Source organism: Oncorhynchus keta, chromosome 21 (genome assembly GCF_023373465.1).
Source record: "Oncorhynchus keta strain PuntledgeMale-10-30-2019 chromosome 21, Oket_V2, whole genome shotgun sequence".
In the NCBI taxonomy this organism is placed as follows: domain Eukaryota; kingdom Metazoa; phylum Chordata; class Actinopteri; order Salmoniformes; family Salmonidae; genus Oncorhynchus; species Oncorhynchus keta.
The window spans coordinates 32,676,597-32,695,380 of record NC_068441.1 but is presented as its reverse complement, the minus strand read 5'-3'; the positions used below and the strand labels follow the sequence as shown (position 1 = coordinate 32,695,380).

At 42.4% G+C, this 18,784-nt stretch overlaps 1 protein-coding gene across 11 annotated transcripts in view; it reads left to right on the top strand.

Moving 5' to 3' along the window:
- The first annotated feature begins 408 nt into the window (after nt 1-408).
- LOC118400493 (SLIT-ROBO Rho GTPase-activating protein 3-like) overlaps nt 409-18,784 on the top strand; it is a 68,872-nt gene continuing 50,496 nt past the window's right edge. For 6 of the 11 annotated variants that reach the window (XR_008074444.1, XR_004829023.2, XR_004829022.2 and 3 more), the window contains exons 1-2: nt 409-871; nt 18,044-18,239. Coding sequence is in view for 7 of the 11 variants with exons in the window: in XM_035797416.2 (XP_035653309.1) it covers nt 805-871; nt 18,044-18,239 (263 nt within the window). In the remaining 4 variants the exon portion in view is untranslated. The remainder of the gene's footprint in view (nt 872-18,043; nt 18,240-18,784) is intronic. The other 5 variants (XM_052473720.1, XM_035797413.2, XM_035797412.2 and 2 more) reach the window with 2 other exon arrangements.

Here is an 18,784-nt window from a genome sequence, read left to right as displayed (position 1 = left end):
GTTAAAAACATCAGCCATGTTGAGGTTAGTGATATTATTAGGCCTACATCAGATAACAAAAAAGCCCTCGTCTGTTATGAGGGACATATTCAGAGGTCTGAATTGTGGTCTATAAAGCAGCCTTTCCAGGTCACCAGTGTCTGTGTGCTAATGATGATGTGCCTCTTTCAATCTCATCATTTTGAAATCTGTCAACTTGTATCAGCAACACTGCTAAATATCTTTGTCAGATTAATGTGCATAACCACTGTAATGTAATTACCCTCTCTGCATGTGTGTGTATGTGAGGGAGTGTGTCTGCATGCATGTGTACGTGAGGGAGTGTGCATGTGTGAGTGAGAGACTGAGAGTGTGTGAGAGGAGGCGAGTGTGGGAGGAGTCTGAGATGACTTTAGCATCCAACTCTTCCTGGCTTGCTGCAGCAGACCGAGAACTTGCAGGAAAAAGGGCGGCTGGAAGACGCATTGAACATAGCACGATGCAGCACTTGCGCATACACCCTGCTTCAAGGCAGTGGTTATATTGAAACATATCATATATTGAACATGCAGTAAATGCAGATTCTTTTTACAGACATTCTAAAATGCTATGTTGACGACAGAGGGGAGTTATCCTTATTTGTTTTGCAGTTCAAAGTCGCATTGATCGCCTTGCAACCTCAAGTGCAATTTGGGACACTGAAGTTCTTTGAAACGCATGAAGCCCATCCTGCTCTATGCATCTGCCGAAGAGATTTGTAGGCTACGTTGTGGTGTCTTATTAAGGCGAAGTCTACAGGCTTCCATAAATCATTCCTAAAGAATCATGTCATCCCATATGAGAGTCAAGAAGGACAAGGAGATTATTGGGGATTACGAGACTCAAGTGAAAGGTTGGTACATAGAGATCCCATCAAATTACACATGTCTGGGTTGGTATTTGCTTGTGTTTTGACGTTCAGGTTAGACTAATTCATTAGCCTAAATGTATCTGGAGGGAGCAGCAGTAGCCAAGAGTAGAATTGCATAACTTGGAATTCGGGAGTGAACGACATTGATGGCATCAACAACATGTTTTTACTCCACCATGAATATAAGCATTTTTTTTACGCGCAATTGGCTGTTTTCTGTTGTCGTGTGAATTCCCATGGTCAAGAGATCCCTGAAACCAGATAAACATATATTTTCATCAGATAATAACTCCTATTCAACACCATTTCAGTAAAAGATCTGCATAATGCACCTTACATATTTGCTAGGTGTGTCGATCTAGTCTGCCCTACCAAACAAGAGACAACTGCATTTGGTCAAAAATTAGTTATTTACTTTTTTAAACATTAAATGTATGCTTTATCTTGTGGACAAATATCCGGCCTCCGTTGTGTTGTGTATTGGAGAAAATGGGGGGTCATGTTTGCAGTAACTGCAAAAAGTTCAGGTGAAACCAAGGGAAAAGGCAGTAACTGCCATCACACACGTCAGTTACTTACTGCCTTTTACCTTGGCTTCACTGAGCTTTCTGCTGCTGTGTCTACGGTTGACCTTGGTATTATTTATTGTTCTTCGTTGATACAAGTATCAAACTATATGACAAGGACAGCTACATACAAATACATATATTAACTCAAGTTTGCGTTAAAAACAATCGTCATGGAAACGTATTCCAGTGGGTGTACCAAGCAAGAAGGCAGTAACTGCCATCTAGGGACAAATGTCATGTTAGAGGTCAGGGTCAATATGAATAAAAAATAACAACAGACAACCACATCTCAAATGTTCTGCCTACAATTCAGTTGGCTGGACAATAAAAAAACTTTGAAGTCATTTTTCTCAGTTTCACTCTATGAGCAGTTACTGCTCTTTTGCTTGGTAGGGCAGTAGTGCATGGACACTTTCCCACGGAATAGTGAAAATGCATAACACCACATTATGCAGTAACAACATGGTCCACAATATGTAAAGAACTATATTGTTAATTTGTCCTTAACAAGGGAGAGGGATAGAAAGTGTGTTTGTGTGGCCCGTTTTTCCTTCATTTATAGAATGTAATAGATTACTCTACTTTCAGAGCTGAGGTCATAATTACACCAGCTGGTCTGTTGTAGTAGCCTAGGGTCTCAGAGACTAAAGGTCATGACCTCTGACCTGATCACAGCCTTCTCTGACCTATACAGTGGATCATCATCTTAATGCATGACCTGGTGAATCCCAAAGTAGCCCCTCGCCACTACCAACTCATTCTGAATGCCCTCTGTGCCACGTGTTGGTGACAACTCCTAGGGGTGACTTAAATAGAGTAACCTCGTATGAACCATCCTGATCACGCATGCTTACATTCTGTTTGCTACACAGATAGCAGAATGTAAGCTCGTGAGATCAGGGTGGTTCTATGGGGCTATCAATAGAGTGGCGAGGGTATTAATTAATAAATCCATCAACTTCGGGACACACTTGTGATGCACATTTAAATAATAATGAAATTCTAATCCCCCTTGCCATTTAACAAGAAGTAAACCTCGGTAACAGTTAAACATTGGAGGTATTTCAATTGTTTTATGTATCAAGCCCTGAAATCAGGCACAAACGAACATACCTGTAGGGTGTCCAATCAAAACGCATATTTTGACCAATGGGTAAAATAATATGTTAATTGTGTAGATAATCCTTTAAGAAAAACAAAGGTCCAAACCTCATGTCTCTATCATAATCTGTTCAATTACCCTTGTAGGATGTTTTACCCATGTAGGATGTTTTACCCATGTAGGATGTTTTACCCATGTAGGATGTTTTACCCATGTAGGATGTTTTACCCATGTAGGATGCTTTACCCTTGTAGGATGCTTTACCCTTGTAGGATGTTTTACCCTTGTAGGATGTTTTACCCTTGTAGGATGTTTTACCCTTGTAGGATGTTTTACCCATGTAGGATGTTTTACCCTTGTAGGATGTTTTACCCTTGTAGGATGTTTTACCCTTGTAGGATGTTTTGCCCTTGTAGGATGTTTTACCCTTGTAGGATGTTTTGCCCTTGTAGGATGTTTTACCCTTGTAGGATGTTTTACCCTTGTAGGATGTTTTGCCCTTGTAGGATGTTTTACCCTTGTAGGATGTTTTGCCCTTGTAGGATGTTTTACCCATGTAGGATGTTTTATCCATGTAGGATGTTTTACCCTTGTAGGATGTTTTATCCATGTAGGATGTTTTATCCATGTAGGCTGTTTTAGCCTTGTAGGCTGTTTTAGCCTTGTAGGATGTTTTATCCATGTAGGATGTTTTATCCATGTAGGATGTTTTACCCATGTAGGATGTTTTAGCCTTGTAGGATGTTTTATCAATGTAGGATGTTTTACCCTTGTAGGATGTTTTACCCATGGAGGATGTTTTACCCATGTAGGATGTTTTATCCATGTAGGATGTTTTATCCATGTAGAATGTTTTACCCATGTAGGATGTTTTACCCATGTAGGATGTTTTACCCATGTAGGATGTTTTACCCATGTAGGATGTTTTATCCATGTAGGATGTTTTACCCTTGTAGGATGTTTTATCCATGTAGGATGTTTTACCCATGGAGGATGTTTTACCCATGTAGGATGTTTTATCCATGTAGGATGTTTTATCAATGTAGGATGTTTTACCCATGTAGGATGTTTTATCCATGTAGGATGTTTTATCCATGTAGGATGTTTTACCCATGTAGGATGTTTTACCCATGTAGGATGTTTTACCCATGTAGGATGTTTTACCCATGTAGGATGTTTTACCCATGTAGGATGGCCAAAACTCGGGTGACTAAATCAATGGCCAGAGAAAAAAGTGGTCAAAACTAAAGAACATTGCCGAGCATTGTGTCAGCTAGGCTGGATGCTTTGCGAGAATGAAGGCTACCTAACAGGCTCACTTTCCTGTTGAATTCGTCATCTTTCTTCTCAAATCCGCAGGATTTTAAACAATATAGAGGTAAAATTGATATTGATTTTGAGACATGACATGTAGTATTTTCACATTTTAGTATACGCTTTTCAAATTAATGTTAAATTCCTGTTCTTTTTATAGGATTTCTCACAAAAACAAGTGTATCTCTGTGAAATGTCAACAGAGCATGGAGCATAACACAAGCATTTTATTTTCAAAGCCCTTTACATTTATTTCAGCTCATGTTATGCCAATTTAGCTTTTTGCGACCAGCAGAAACAACTTTGAAGACGACCACCACAACATGTAAATTCCTCATGTCGCTGCGAGAAAGCTGCATAATCATATGTTTCCCCGCACTTTGGGCAGACTGGGTGGACACCATAGCACATGTAATACTGTATAATTTGGCACATCTCTCAATTCTTTAGTATGAAATTGCGCAAACTCCAAACATATTGCTGTGTGTGTTGGGATAGCACTTCGCTCTGGAACCTGCATTCATGATGGCTTGGTTGAAGTGGCTATCGAAGGGTCTAGTTAGCCAATACACCCTCGATCGTTTTCACTCCCTAAGCTTTGGGACACTTGCGCATATTGCGGAGGCGAGTGTGAACGCACAAATGGAGGGCATACGGGAAGTGGGTGATTTGGGATTGAGCCACCATCTTTTCACTTCAGTGTCATTTCAGTAGAATTCATACGATATCCATCTATTCAAAGAAAGAGATGGGATGAGAAGAGATCTTTCAAATATGTTTTGGGATGACAGTGACCAGGGAGGGCCTTGTTAATCAGTAACATTCTATCATGTTAGGCCCCAGAGTAAGTAATGCAACGTAAAACATTTTTTTTTACACTCACGAATAGGAAACGTGTTAGTGCTGGAACTATAGAGGGTCTGGCTGGGGAATCTCTCTATCAGCAAATAGCTCAGAAACACCATAAATAATATATGTTGTCAGCATAAATTATGGAACTATGAAAGGGTTTTATTGTCTGACTGCTGCTGCTAAATATGTGAGTGCATCTTAAATGGCACTCTATATCCCTACATAATGCACTACTTTAGGGTGCCATTTGGGACTCCGCCTGCGACTGTAGAAGAAAGATGGTGGCTATATCTAATTTGTGGTCTCCTGAGTGGCACAGCGGTCTAAGGCACTGCATCTCAGTGCTAGAGGTGTCACTACAGACCCTGGCTCGATTCTAGGCTGTATCACAACTGGCTGTAATTGGGAGTCCCATAGGTCGGGGCACAATTGGCCTAGAGTCGTCCGGGTTAGGGTTTGGCCAGGGTAGGCCATCATTGTAAATAAAAGTTTGTTCTTAACTGACTTGCCTGGTTAAATAAAAAAATATCTAAAGTCAACCCAGCAGAGTTTAATATAGTGTAGCTAGCTGTAGATATCTCTACTGCACTCCTCTAAAGCTGATGGCTGCTCCAATGTGACGCATTAAGAGGATGAAGGTTCAGTACACCCTCTTATTCATGTAAAAAGCCACTTATAGTACAGTGAGTGCATGCATTTTTAGTAAGTGTATGTGATCCCTATAATAATTGAACCTACAACCAACCTTGGCATTGCTATAGCTGTGCTCTTACCAACTGAGCCACACAGGATCACATATAGAATCCTCTACCCTCCAACATGTTTATTGAAGAAGCTTGTGGAAGAACAGCTGAGCAGACAATATAGCACTCAAGACAATAACAGTCTGATGAAGTCCAGAATGACATAGTTTGATAGATGACACAATGGAAAGACCCTCTGTTAGACATGTTTCTAACCAACAACAATCTACACACTTTTCCTCTGTCAATCTACCTTGTACTAAAGAAGGATATACATTGATCTTTTCTCTCCACCAAAGTGTGAGATGCTGTGTGAAGTAGATACCAGACATGTGTAGGGTATTATCACACTTGGATTGAAATATTGTTACCAATTTTAGACTGTACTTGCAGCAAACACTGAAACCCTCTTATCACCCCTTGTGGGGGCAGGGTATGACCGTAGTGCATCATGGACAATCTGAGCTGCTCTCGCTGCTTTTTAATGAGACCTGGAGGTACACACTGTAGCATGTTGATGTAATTTGCTGAAGTCTTGGTTGACTCCTTGAGTGTGTGTTTGTACGCTCGTGAATGTGTGTGCGCATGCCTGCGTTAATCAATGTCTGTGTACGTGTGTGTGATTGTGGGTGTGAGAGGACGTCTCAGTTTCAGGAAAGGCTTTTAAGTTGACAGCTCATTTGCCAGGCTGTCTGGGATCAGTTTAGTTGGGTGTAAGAAGGGCTACAAGAGCTACACTCTGGCATCGAGGTCAAATAGTGCTGAGTAGGTAGCTGACTCAACAGCATTTACTGTAGTGCAGTCAGCTGTCAGTCCTCCATTTATGGACCTGCAGCAGATTTCTTGACAATTATGTGTTCTTTCTTGGTAGCCTGGTCTCAGATCGGTTTGTGCTGTCTTGCCAACTCCTACGGTCAATGTCACAGCTCCAACATTGACCATAGGAGTTGGAAAGACAGATCTGGGACCAGGCTACTTTCTTGGGAGAATTTGACTTCAACATTGTTGAAGGACCAACCGACATAACGTTACCAACCGCCATTAATGGTGTAATGTGTGATTATACAGTATAGTACAGCACAGTGTGATTATGGAGCAGGTAAGGAGTTTAGACTGGAATAGACCACAGTCCCTTGTTCTGTGCACCGATGTCTTTGCATGAGTGCATGTACAGTATATGGTATTTTGACAATTAATGATTATGGAATTACTTAGCCTGCTTTCATATTCATTTCCTATTGTAGCACTAGCTCACTATACTAGCCAGAATTGAGAAAACAGTTTCTAGTGTGTTGGAAGTGGAACCCAGCTGCAGTCTGTTAGCTAACCTTGGTTTGCTTCCATACACATATTTGCATGCATTCCAAAGAACCTCAGTCGACCAGCTCGACTCCAGTCACACGACGTTAAACAAACCTCTGGAAGTACTGCATGCAGCAAGGCACTGTTGTCTACCCTCAGTAGCACTATCTGCTAGTACCACCCCCCTCCCCACACTCCTACTCAACTGAATAAGGGTTAGTTGACCTGGATCATGGGTCATTTCCGTGCCTAGAGAACACTCCCTCTAATGTCATTAGACTCTTTTGGAGTCAATCCATTTAGGTCTTACGCTTAAATGCTTCATTTGGTCTGATCTAATTAGATGCATGCATACATTTCATAGATAGATAAGCACATAGAAGCCATGGCAATTCAGGAAACATTGGTGTTGTAGATCTGTTTTTACCAAAAGATCTTTCAGGTTGGAAGATAAAGTAAGAGCAACACATTTTACGACAAACAAACTGCCTTGTTGGCGCCTTGGATCGTAAAAACGACTGTGGTGTTGCAGCACAGTTGCGCAATATGTTAGTAAGTAAAGGTGCCTGTTATTTACAGTAGTCTTGCCACAGAGGAAGACATTATTGCAGTTTTGTTTCTTTTGATCATTGTAGGAAGAAGAATGAAGGGGGTGTGTTTGTGTCTGTCTAGCTTGTGTTCCTCCTGTCTGTCTCCACCCCATAATGGGGTGGCAGGGTAGCCTAGTGGTTAGAGCGTTGGACTAGTAACCGGAAGGTTGCAAGTCCTGAGCTGACAAGGTACAAATCTGTCGTTCTGCCCCTGAACAGGCAGTTAACCCACTGTTCCTAGGCCATCATTGAAAATAAGAATTTGTTCTTAACTGACTTGCCTAGTAAAATAAAAAAATTAATGCATGTATTGCAGTACATCTGTATTCCGTGACTGTCTGGGCCAGTTAACACCCTTCTGCTCATCAGTATTATTCATAATGAAAACATGCTATGACTTACACTGTCATGAGACATGGTTTAATTGGAATAATGTAGCCTGGTCTTATACCTGTTTGTACTGTCTTGCCAACTCCTATGGTGTTTGACGTGACAATTACCATAGGAGTTGACAAGGGAGCACAAACAGACCTGGGATCAGGCTAGCAACAATGATACCCCCCCCCGTTCCCACCTATACTGCAGCCTGCCACCCACTCTGTGTGCTATGCTTTCACTCTCTCCCTTCTCCTCTCTCCTTCTGCACTTCTGGTTTTTATGTCTGCTGCTATGGTAACATCAACAATCAATGTGAAAATCAGCAACAGATTAAGGTGGAATTGAGAGAGAGGAGTAGGTAACTGAGCTGCACTTCCTAACCTCCTGCCAAATGTATGACCACATTAAAGATACATTTTTCCCCACAGACTCACAAATAATTTGAATTTGTGAATTCAACCAAAGAGTGTGTAAAGACATACAGTACTATAGTTATTACTGGTCACCCAAGACAAGCGTTCACAGGAAACTGCCTCACTGCCAAACTGGGCTAATAACTTGCTAACTAGCAAATAACTTGCTAACTAGCAAAGAACATCAACACATGGCAAGCCTAGTGGTTAGAACGTTGGGCCAGTAACTGAACGGTTGTTAGATCAAATCCCTGAGCTGCCAAGGTAAAAATCTGTCATTCTGCCCCTGAACAAGGCAGTTAACCCACTGTTCATAGGCTGTCATTGTAAATAATAGTTTGTTCTTAACTGACATGCCTAGTTAAATAAAAATAAAATGTGCACACTGTGCTCTTATCTGAACTGATCTGAAATGCGCATTAACTGAAATACAGCTCGTCGGCTACCCATGCCAATAGAATTCTACTCCGTTGCTCTCTGGCACTGCCTACAACAAAATCACAGACTCAATCTTGCAAAGTTAGATTTGTTTGTTGCATTGAAAAGGGGCTGTTATAATGTTGATTTAATCACTGTCACAAAGCCTTGAGTGGTGGGTGTGGAGTCAAGCTCAGAGAGCAGAGGATAATGGGGAAACCGGACTTTATTACGGCCTCCAATATGAACCCCCAAAACAGCAGGCGAATAATCAAAAATTGTCCAACCCAACACAGGGCACAAACAGACAGGAACACTACACGCAACAACCTCGACTAACAGAAAACAAACCCACACAAAAACAGACGGGCCTAACAGGCTTAAATAGTCCTGAATCAAAACAAAATAAGAAACTGGTGCAACCAATAAGACATAACAAACAGAAAAGGAAAAGGGGATCGGTGGCTGCTAGTAGACCGGCGACGACGACCGCCGAGCGCCGCCCGAACAGGCAGGGGAGCCACTAGTGATGGATCCAAGATGTCCCCCACCAGTACCCAGCACCTCTCCTCTGGACCGTACCCATCCCAGTCCACGAGGTACTGCAGGCCCCTCACCCGGCGTCTCGAGTCCAGAATTGAACGTACAGTGTACGCCGGGGACCCCTCGATGTCCAGAGGGGGCGGAGGGACCTCCGGCACCTCACCTTCCTGCAGGGGACCAGCCACCACCGGCCTGAGGAGAGACGTATGAAACGAGGGGTTAATACGATAGTAAGAAGGAAGCTGTAACCTTTAAATTGCCCCACACACTGCGGCCCCAGCTTCCGGCAGGGCAGGCGGAGGGGCAGGTTTCGGGTCGAGAGCCAGACCCAGTCCCCCGGTGCAAAAACGGGTGCCTCACTGCGGTGCCGGTCAAAGCCCCTCTTCTGCCGTCCACCAGCATGTTTTAGTGATTCCTGGACGGGTCTCCAGGTCTCCTTCGAGCGCTACACCCACTCCTCCACCTCAGGAGCTTCTGTCTGGCGCTGATGCCATGGGGCCAGGACCGGCTGGTAGCCCAACACACACTGGAATGGTGACATGTTAGTAGAGGAGTGGTGGAGGGAATTCTGAGCCACCTCCGCCCATGGGACGTACCTCGCACATTCACCAGGCCGGTCCTGGCAATACGACCACAGAAACCTACCCACATCCTGGTTCACTCTCTCCACCTGCCCATTACTCTCGGGGTGAAAACCCGAGGTCAGGCTGTTCGAGACCCCCAGACGTTCCATGAACGCCCTCCAAACTCTGGACGTGAACTGGGGACCCCGATCAGAAACGATGTCCTCAGGCACCCCGTAGTGCCGGGAGACGTGGGTAAACAGGGCCTCCGCAGTCTGTGGGGCCGTAGGGAGACCGGGCAATGGGATGAGACGGCAGGACTTAGACTGGTGGCGACGACGACCGCCGAGCGCCGCCCGAACAGGCAGCCACCTTCGGTGGGAGTCATGACAATCACAGAAAAAACTTTGATCTATGTAGTGCAAACTAATGGGGTGAACTCAGTGAAGTTAAATATCTTATCTTCTTCTTCATCTATGAAATCATGGCAGTCCAGTGCACGATCAATCATGATCTGCCCAATTCTGTACTACCATGGAAAAAAAAATCTAAACTAAATAAATCCCTAACTTCTACCACACCCTCACCCCCAAAAAACATCCCAACCCATTAAACTTGATCTATATCATGCTGAAACACTCCACCCTGTTCAGCATGTCAACAACCATTTCAACAGTAACATATGATACTCACAATATCTCTTTTGCCATCTCCACAATAACCTTCAACCTGGCATTTCTGCTTTCCACAACCCGAGTCGTATTGATAACCTTACCAATAAAAACTATGAAGTCAACTTCATTCATTATCAAAGTGTCCTTTGACACCACACATTTATGAGCACAAGATTTCTGAACGGGCCTCGAAACCCTGCCAGACCATCAGAAGCACCATCCCCGACATTAGGTCCACTTCTGTCCATGTAAGCTCCGTCAGTCTGCACTGTAGTTCTACCAATCGTTTTTACGGCCTCTGCATATGATACATCATGAATGGTGCTATACCTCTGAGCCTCTCTAGCCTCTCTCTGTACATGGCATCCACCAAATGCTGCACTGTGTTCTTCCCCACAATTACAGCACTTAACCTTCACATTGCTTCCACATTCACAGTAATCATGTGCCCCCCCACACTTGGCACATCTTTTATATCCGCAGCTACATGTCCCATTCTTTGGCATTTAATACACTGCAGTGCATATGGGACAAATTCTTGAACATTGAAACTAAGGAATCCTATCTGTACTTTTCTCAGCAAGACTTTCTCAAACCTCAGCATCACTGATAAGCTTTCACTTCTTTAACCCTCTTTTCTGCTGATCAACCTTTTGGCCTCAATCACTCCTTTTCCTTCACATTTTCTTTAATATCATCTATGGACTTAGATATTGGGATTCCAGAGATGACTATCCTTCAATCTAGCATAAGCACCAGGGACATGGCTTTTCATTTTCTTCCAATTAAGCGTTTCCATTTTTAGAATCTTCTTTTGCTGAGCCCGGCTACAACACAATATTAACAATCTACCATTTCCAATTAACCAAGCTAATTTCACTTCACCTACCTCTTTCTCTACGGCATTAGTTAGTCGGATAAGTGAGGCCTTGTGATCTCACCAAACACTATCACCACTTTCCACTCCAACACATCATTACTCTTGCTTCCTACCTTGGCCCTCTTCATGCTTTCTTTACTAGACGCTCCACTGCATTCAATATCATGATCTCTCTTCTTCCTATTTCTTTCCACAACCGACCATTCAGATCCTTGACTCTCATCCCATATTGTTCTCATTCCAGCACAGCTGTTGCTTCACCAACTTTTTCTCCATTTCCTCCATTTTGTCCGCGCTACTCACTGCCATTTCCCGACACTGTGTTCGGTCTGTTAAAATGTGTCAGAACTTTGGCGCCAATCTCTTATGTGTCTCCGCAGCATGGCATTTCTTCTGCGTGGCAGTCCTGGAGGAAGTGGGCTGCCACGCACGTGCACAGTTTAGTGGGAACATTGCTCTGCAGCAGGGTTATTACTAGCCAAAGCTATTTTCACGATAAGCAGACCTCAGGTTTGTGTAGGAGTCTGGACAGGCAGCAGGGTTGGATGGCGACCAGACAGCGGTCACGATGTTGCACCAGCTGAGCCCCAGACAGACAGAACAGGACTAGCCACTACAGTAATTGTGGGAAGGAGAAAAGTGCATTACTGTATTAATGTATCTCTAAACAAATCTGCTACTCCCTATTTCAGGTCTTCCCAAACTTGGTGTTGGGGCCCCCGCTGAGTGCACATTTTGGTTTTTGCCCAAACACTAAACAGCTGAATAAAACAATTATGATGATGATGGTGGTGATGAGGTGGGGGGGATGCAACACTGGACTGACTTAATAGGTGTCTGCAATTATAGTAATGGAAAGACCAATTCAGAGACACTGGTTACGGCCATGGTGATAGAAATCACTTTCTATTTGGGAAAATACCTCCATATAAGTAAGCACATTAGCTAAAGGACAAAATATCTACACTGTATATATGTACTGTACCTGCGGCACAAGCATCCACATTGCACACAAAAATACATGTAATTATATCCGTACGAATCCAACTGTGTGTGTGGTAAAACAACAGCTGTAAACATCCACCCTCTACTCAGTCCAGAGAACTGACTTGTCTTAAGCAACCAGAGGCTTTCTTTCTGTTTTTTTTTCATATTTCATTCTGTTTTTAAACTTACCCTCAGGTTTCTGGGAGTAATTCATATTTGGGTTCAAATCCTTGTGAAACCCACCAGACCAGAGTTGTAGCCACTCAGTTTTTACTGACGAAAACAAACACTGTGGATCCGTTCCAAATGGCACCCTATAACCCACATAGTGCACTACTTTTGACCAGAGCCCTATGGGCCCTAGCATTTGACAGGCAGACAGGCTTTGTGCACTCATTAATGAAGTCTCACTGACTGTGCCATGGGCTTTGGAACATCTGAGTCATTTTGGCAAAACACATCAGCTACCAATTAGAGATGTTAGTCTGAACTCACCATTGAATAAAATAAACATTGCTCCAAACTACCGTGATGCCTGGCTTGACTAAATCAGATCACATTTTCTTATTCTAAGGTAGAAACATCGAGCCCTACATTACATTACATACATACCTGTACGTACCTGTATTCCTGCAGGCTTGAAGTAAAGTCAATGCTCCCATATTACAGGTATTTATTCACCTTTCTTACAATAATGCAGCTGTTAGGGCCTTATGGTTGTATTTATTTATTTAACCTTTATTTAACTAAGTCAGGTAAGAACAAATTCTTATTTACAATGACGGCCTACCAAAAGGTAAAAGGCCTCCTGTGGGGACGGGGGCCTGGGATTAAAAATAAAAAATAAATAAATACAATAAATATAGTACAAAACACACATCACAACAATAGAGACACAACACTACATAATGAGAGACCTAAGACAACAACATAAGGCAGCAGCACGGCATGGTAGAAACACAACATGACACCAACATGGTAGCAACACAACATGGGAGCAGCACAAAAACATGGTACAGACATTATTGGGCTAAGTCAGCAGCACTAAGGTCAATAAGGTAGAGACAACAATACATCATGCAAAGCAGCCACAACTGTCAGTAATAGTGTCCATGATTGAGTTTTTGAATGAAGAGATTGAGATAAAACTGTTCAGTGTAAGTGTTTGTTGCAGCTCGTTTCAGTCGCGAGCTGCAGCGAACTGAAAAGAGGAGCGACCCAGGGATGTGTGTGCTTTGGGGACCTGTAACAGAATGTGACTGGCAGAACAGGTGTTGTATGTGGAGAATCAGGGCTGCAGTAGATATGTCAGATAGGGGGGAGTGAGGCCTAAGAGGGTTTTATAAATAAGCATCAACCAGTGGGTCTTGCAGAATAGTATTGTAGAATAGTATTTTGCTATGTTATACATTTACAATTTACATTTGAGTAACATTTAGCAGCCACTCTTATCTAGAGCAACTTACAGTTAGTGCATCTAGTGTGGTTCATGTGTGTTTCAGTTCTCACCTGTGCATTGATTCTGAAAGTGTTTTTAGGGCTGTACTTCAACTCTGTAGAGGCCAGCAGCATCTAGAGAATAGTGCCTATCAAGTGTACCCTCCTTCCATAGCCTTTGCTGTTCTATACATAACTAGAGCTAGGGCTCTAGGAAGGGAAACATCATGAGGCTATTATCTTTAACACACTGATCACATTATAATATCAACCAGTCATTTGATCTTCACATGGAGTACATCCCAAATGGCACCCTATGGTCCATAGTGCACTACTTTTGACCAGAGCCTTATGTAGGGAATAGGATGCCATTTGGGATATATACATAGATTACATGATTTGATTTCCCACTAATTTATCATAAATTGCCCCCAAAACAGATAAAATAGTTGATAGGTAGGGAAAGCATTACGGCTACATAATAAGAAAAAAGCATGCTGTTTGATACTCTTTTTTTACACAGTAGGGTTGCGAGGCTGCCTGACACTTCATTACTGCTCCTTTCAGCAGCAGATACAGGCTATTAATTGTCTATTGAGAGACTCTGGCTGTTGTCCAAATGGCAACCTTTTCCCTATGTAATGCTGTACCTTTGAGCAGAGCCCTGGTCAAACATAGTGCACTACATAGGGAAAAGGGTGCCATTTGAGACACAGCCACAGAAAGTTGCCTTGTCCCAACCCATGACTGTATATATGAATGGACAAAGCCATCGATCATGTGACACCATTCATTCCTATGTGAAGACTTAATTGCACATTGAAGCCAAATTAAGTAGATTAAGATGGTGTCTAATGGACACATAACATGCACAGTTTGAACTACTCTAGGAAGTGTCTCATTGAGTACCTCAAGTTGAAGGCTGACCGGGGTACTGCAGGCTGCCTTGAGCAACTAAATGAACCTTACAACTCCTTCAGTTCAAGGACATTCATCTGGTGTATTAGAACCAATTATTGGTACAATGATTGTCTTCTTTTTTTTATATACACAAAGAGATTTCCATTCACTATAATGGGGGATCCTGTTTTCTGCTAACAATGCCTGAAGTACTGCGGTCGGCCTTAAACTTCAGTGGCTTCAATGAGAGGGGGCAGTCATTCTCCCCTGGTCCTAGCACAATATTCTAATAAATAGAAGGGCTGCTGGGTGGGAACAGAACACAGAACATACTGGAACACAGAAGAGGAACTCTGGCCACGCCAGTGGAGATGCCTCCAGGGTCCTGTATCCAGGCAACTAGGCAGCCATGGAGACCATGTGGATACATTTCCAACAAGGCGGCTGAGAGAGTGAGGGCACACACTTTTGCTCACACACACACACACACACACACACACACACACACACACACACACACACACACACACACACACACACACACACACACACACACACACACACACACACACACACACACACACAATTTATTCATCAATACAAAAATGCCATTGAGAAGTAAACAAAAGTGCCTTTCATATGCAGGGGGCAGAAGAATCTGTTTCATTGATATATTTCTACAGACTTCCTGTCTGTTTGCTGAGTAGTGCATGATGAAAAAAAGGCTGCCATGCTGGAGACTTGGAGTGGCTCAGTCATGATCTCCATATTTTTGGACATGTTCTGTTAAGGGTATGAAGAGAAAAGCTCACCACCACATTATGGGAATACTGCATTGGACCATTTGTTCATCTTCAGAATCTAAAATGTAGAATACAGATTTTCTTGTTTTTGTTTTGTTTACAGTATTAGTTGGATGATGTGTGGACATGATTTTACAGAGCTGCGTGTGCATCTTTGTCTATCTGTCTGTGTCCACATGCATATATGTGTGCGTCTTTGTGTGTCTGTTTGAGTGTGTGTTTGACTGCTCATAGCTGCAGTAGCAGCCTACATGTGAGATGCATGTCTGCTGATTTAGGCAGATAGGATGGAGAATGGAATGTAGGTCAGGCCTCTGAGATCTACACATTGTGCTGCGAGGGACCACAAAAAAAAGAGTTTGTCATTGTCATGGATCCCTCTGGAACTTTCATTGAGCACACCTGGTCCCTATTCCCAATGATTGTATTTGTATATATGTTCCCTTTGTTCACCATGGTGCTGTTGATTATTGTTATAATGTCCATTGGTGCGTGTGAGTACCTGTGCTGTGTGTTTTGGTTTGCGTGCCCTTGTGGTCTCGTTCCGTGTGTTAATCATTGTGCACGTGTGTTATTTATTCTAGGTACTCCTCGCTCTTTTGTTTGGGTTTCAACCCTGTGTTTTTGTTACATGTTTGTTTGGTCTTCATCCCTGTGCCTTTACACGGCACGCCATAATTTGGGGTATAATAAAATCACGTATTACGCATTCCTGCGCATGTCTCCCGAATCTCTTCATACCAATGTGACAGTCATCCTAAAAAAGTACAGAATCTTTTAATTAAAATATGCGTTCTGCAATTTCTATTTGTGAGGTTTGGAAACTCACTGCTCCAATTAATAGCCTAACAATGGAAAAAATGCAAAGAGTTTTTACCTAAAATTACATAGAATGTAAAAACCTTTGTAGTCTGACATCACAATTTTTTTGGGCAGGCTGTCTTGGGCAGGCTGTCTTAAGTGTTTATTTGGGCCACCTATGTCCAAACAGTAAAATAATGTTTTCTTAAAATGAAATTAAATATTTTAAAAATAAAGGGTTTTGGTAAAACGTTTTTAGTGTAAATCTAAATGACTAAAACCAGATATGAAGTATGTAGAAAAGATAATGGACCTATACATTTCTCAATAATATCATATTTGAGAACTGATAATCACCAAAATAATAGCTTGGCTCTCAGGGAGAATCTAAAATCTCCAAAATGGTGCATTCAGGAGTATTTTTGTCATGGCATGGGGCCCCAATTGATTTTGTTATAATGTTTGAGTCACTCAGATATCATAAGCCATGGCAAGATGTGTATAATTGCAGGAAACTTGCTTTAAAACCACACATTGTTCTCTCAGCCACATGGCAAAATGTGTAGAATATATAGACCCAATAACGTAAAAACCCTTGCAGTCTCACATCGATATTAAAAATGATAATATATTTAAGCAGCATATATAGATCAAACTCCTTCAATACACTATAATATGTTTGAAGAAGTTACCAAAATGAATATTAATACATTTTTGTATAGTAACCATGGTTATGTAGTTACTAAACATCTGTATCTCCAAAGCGCTGGTGTTAGCATAGCCACACCTGTGCCACAGTGACTTACAGTGGCTTGAGTCCTATTAGGTGTGTGATCTATCTCGGCTGACACAGTGTGAGGTGATACTGATATAGTCTGCTCTCTTGCTTTCTCTCTCTGCTGGCTGCAGGCTCTGGCCTGAGCTGGCCAGCAACTTGGCTACAGTATTCTACAGCAATCATGGCGAGCGCAGCACAAAACAGCATAGGCCGTGACACCCCAGCCGGGAGCATAGAACAATCGCCATTCACACAGACACACACATTCCCCGTCTAGGTCTAAAAAGGGCCTCAAATGGCCACTTTCATAATTTTGTTATAGTTCGTGATACAAATGTAAAAAGCATGTCAACCATCCTTCCTACCAATGACGTTTCTATGTGAGAATTACCTGAACAATCTGAGATCACAAAAATAATTTTGGGCTACGCTGGCATGGAATCGCCCGTATTTGATATTACCATTCAAAAGTATGGATTTGACTTTTACATTTTTTTCTAAGGTATTATCTTAGTTGTACTGGGAAACTTTATGTAAAGTGACATTTTAAGTCATTATGTGAATGTGTAAATAAAATACCATAGACATTAGGTAAGGGGTAATTTGTAACATGCGTTACAACTGACACACAATTACTAATTTGAGTCTAATCTGAGTCTTGAGAAAGTACAGCAATAATTATTGTCATCAACTATACCAATCACAAGACCTCTTCTTACTGATTAAAAGGATATATGATTAGATATAGTAAATGGGGAATGTTCTACAGGTCAATAAAAAATGTGGCAAGAATATTCACTTCAGGCCTCAAAACTAAAACAACAAATAATTGATGGGTACTCCTACACTAAAACTTCTCAGATATGTAGAAACACTAACCAAGCATTAGCAAATTGAATAACAGCTTTCTATGTGGTTTATAATTTGAGTTATTTAGCTATTACTACTGACCCTGCGTCAGCCAATCAGCCAAGACCTTTAGCCCTAGTCTCCCCCACCATTATTTTTGTGAAATGTATCATTTACCTTCCCTTACGACCGCAAGACACTTTTACCTTTTCACATGGCCCCTCTTTGAATCTGTCCTTTCCTCCTTTCTAATTGGCAGAGATCCGTAACCAATTGGTGGAGCAGTTCCGTTGTCTTGAACAGCAGTCGGAATCCCGGCTACAGCTGCTGCAGGACCTGCAGGACTTCTTCCGCCGCAAGGCCGAGCTGCAGCTGGAGTACTCTAGAGGCCTGGAAAAACTGGCTGAGCGCTTCTCCGCCAAGATACGCTCCTCCAGGGAACACCAGCACTTTAAGTGGGTACTGTCGAGTGTGTGTATGTGTGTAGGCTTCTCTCTGTCTGGTAACCCTGTAATTGTGTATATCAGGACTGTATGATGAACAGCAATTATATATTTTATACTGACTGGAGTTGTGAAACGCTCACCGCCATTGGACTGTGGAGCAGTGGAAACGCGTTCTCTGGAGTAATGAATCACGCTTCACCATCGAATCTAGGTTTGGCGGATGCCAGGAGAATGCTACCTGCTTGAATGCATAGTGCCAACTGTAAAGTTTGGTGGAGGAGGAAAAATTATCTGGGGCTGTATTTCATGATTTGGTTTAGACCACTTAGTGAAGGGAACTCTTAACTCTACATCATACAATTACATTTAACTATTTTATGCTTCCAACTTTGTGATAACAGTTTGGGGAAGGCCCTTTCCTGTTTCGGCATGACAATGCCACCATGCACAAAGCGAGTTCCATACAGAAATGGTTTGCCGAGATCAGTGTGGAAGAACATGATTGGCCTGCACAGTGCCCTAACCTCAACCCCTTCGAACACCTTTGGATGAAT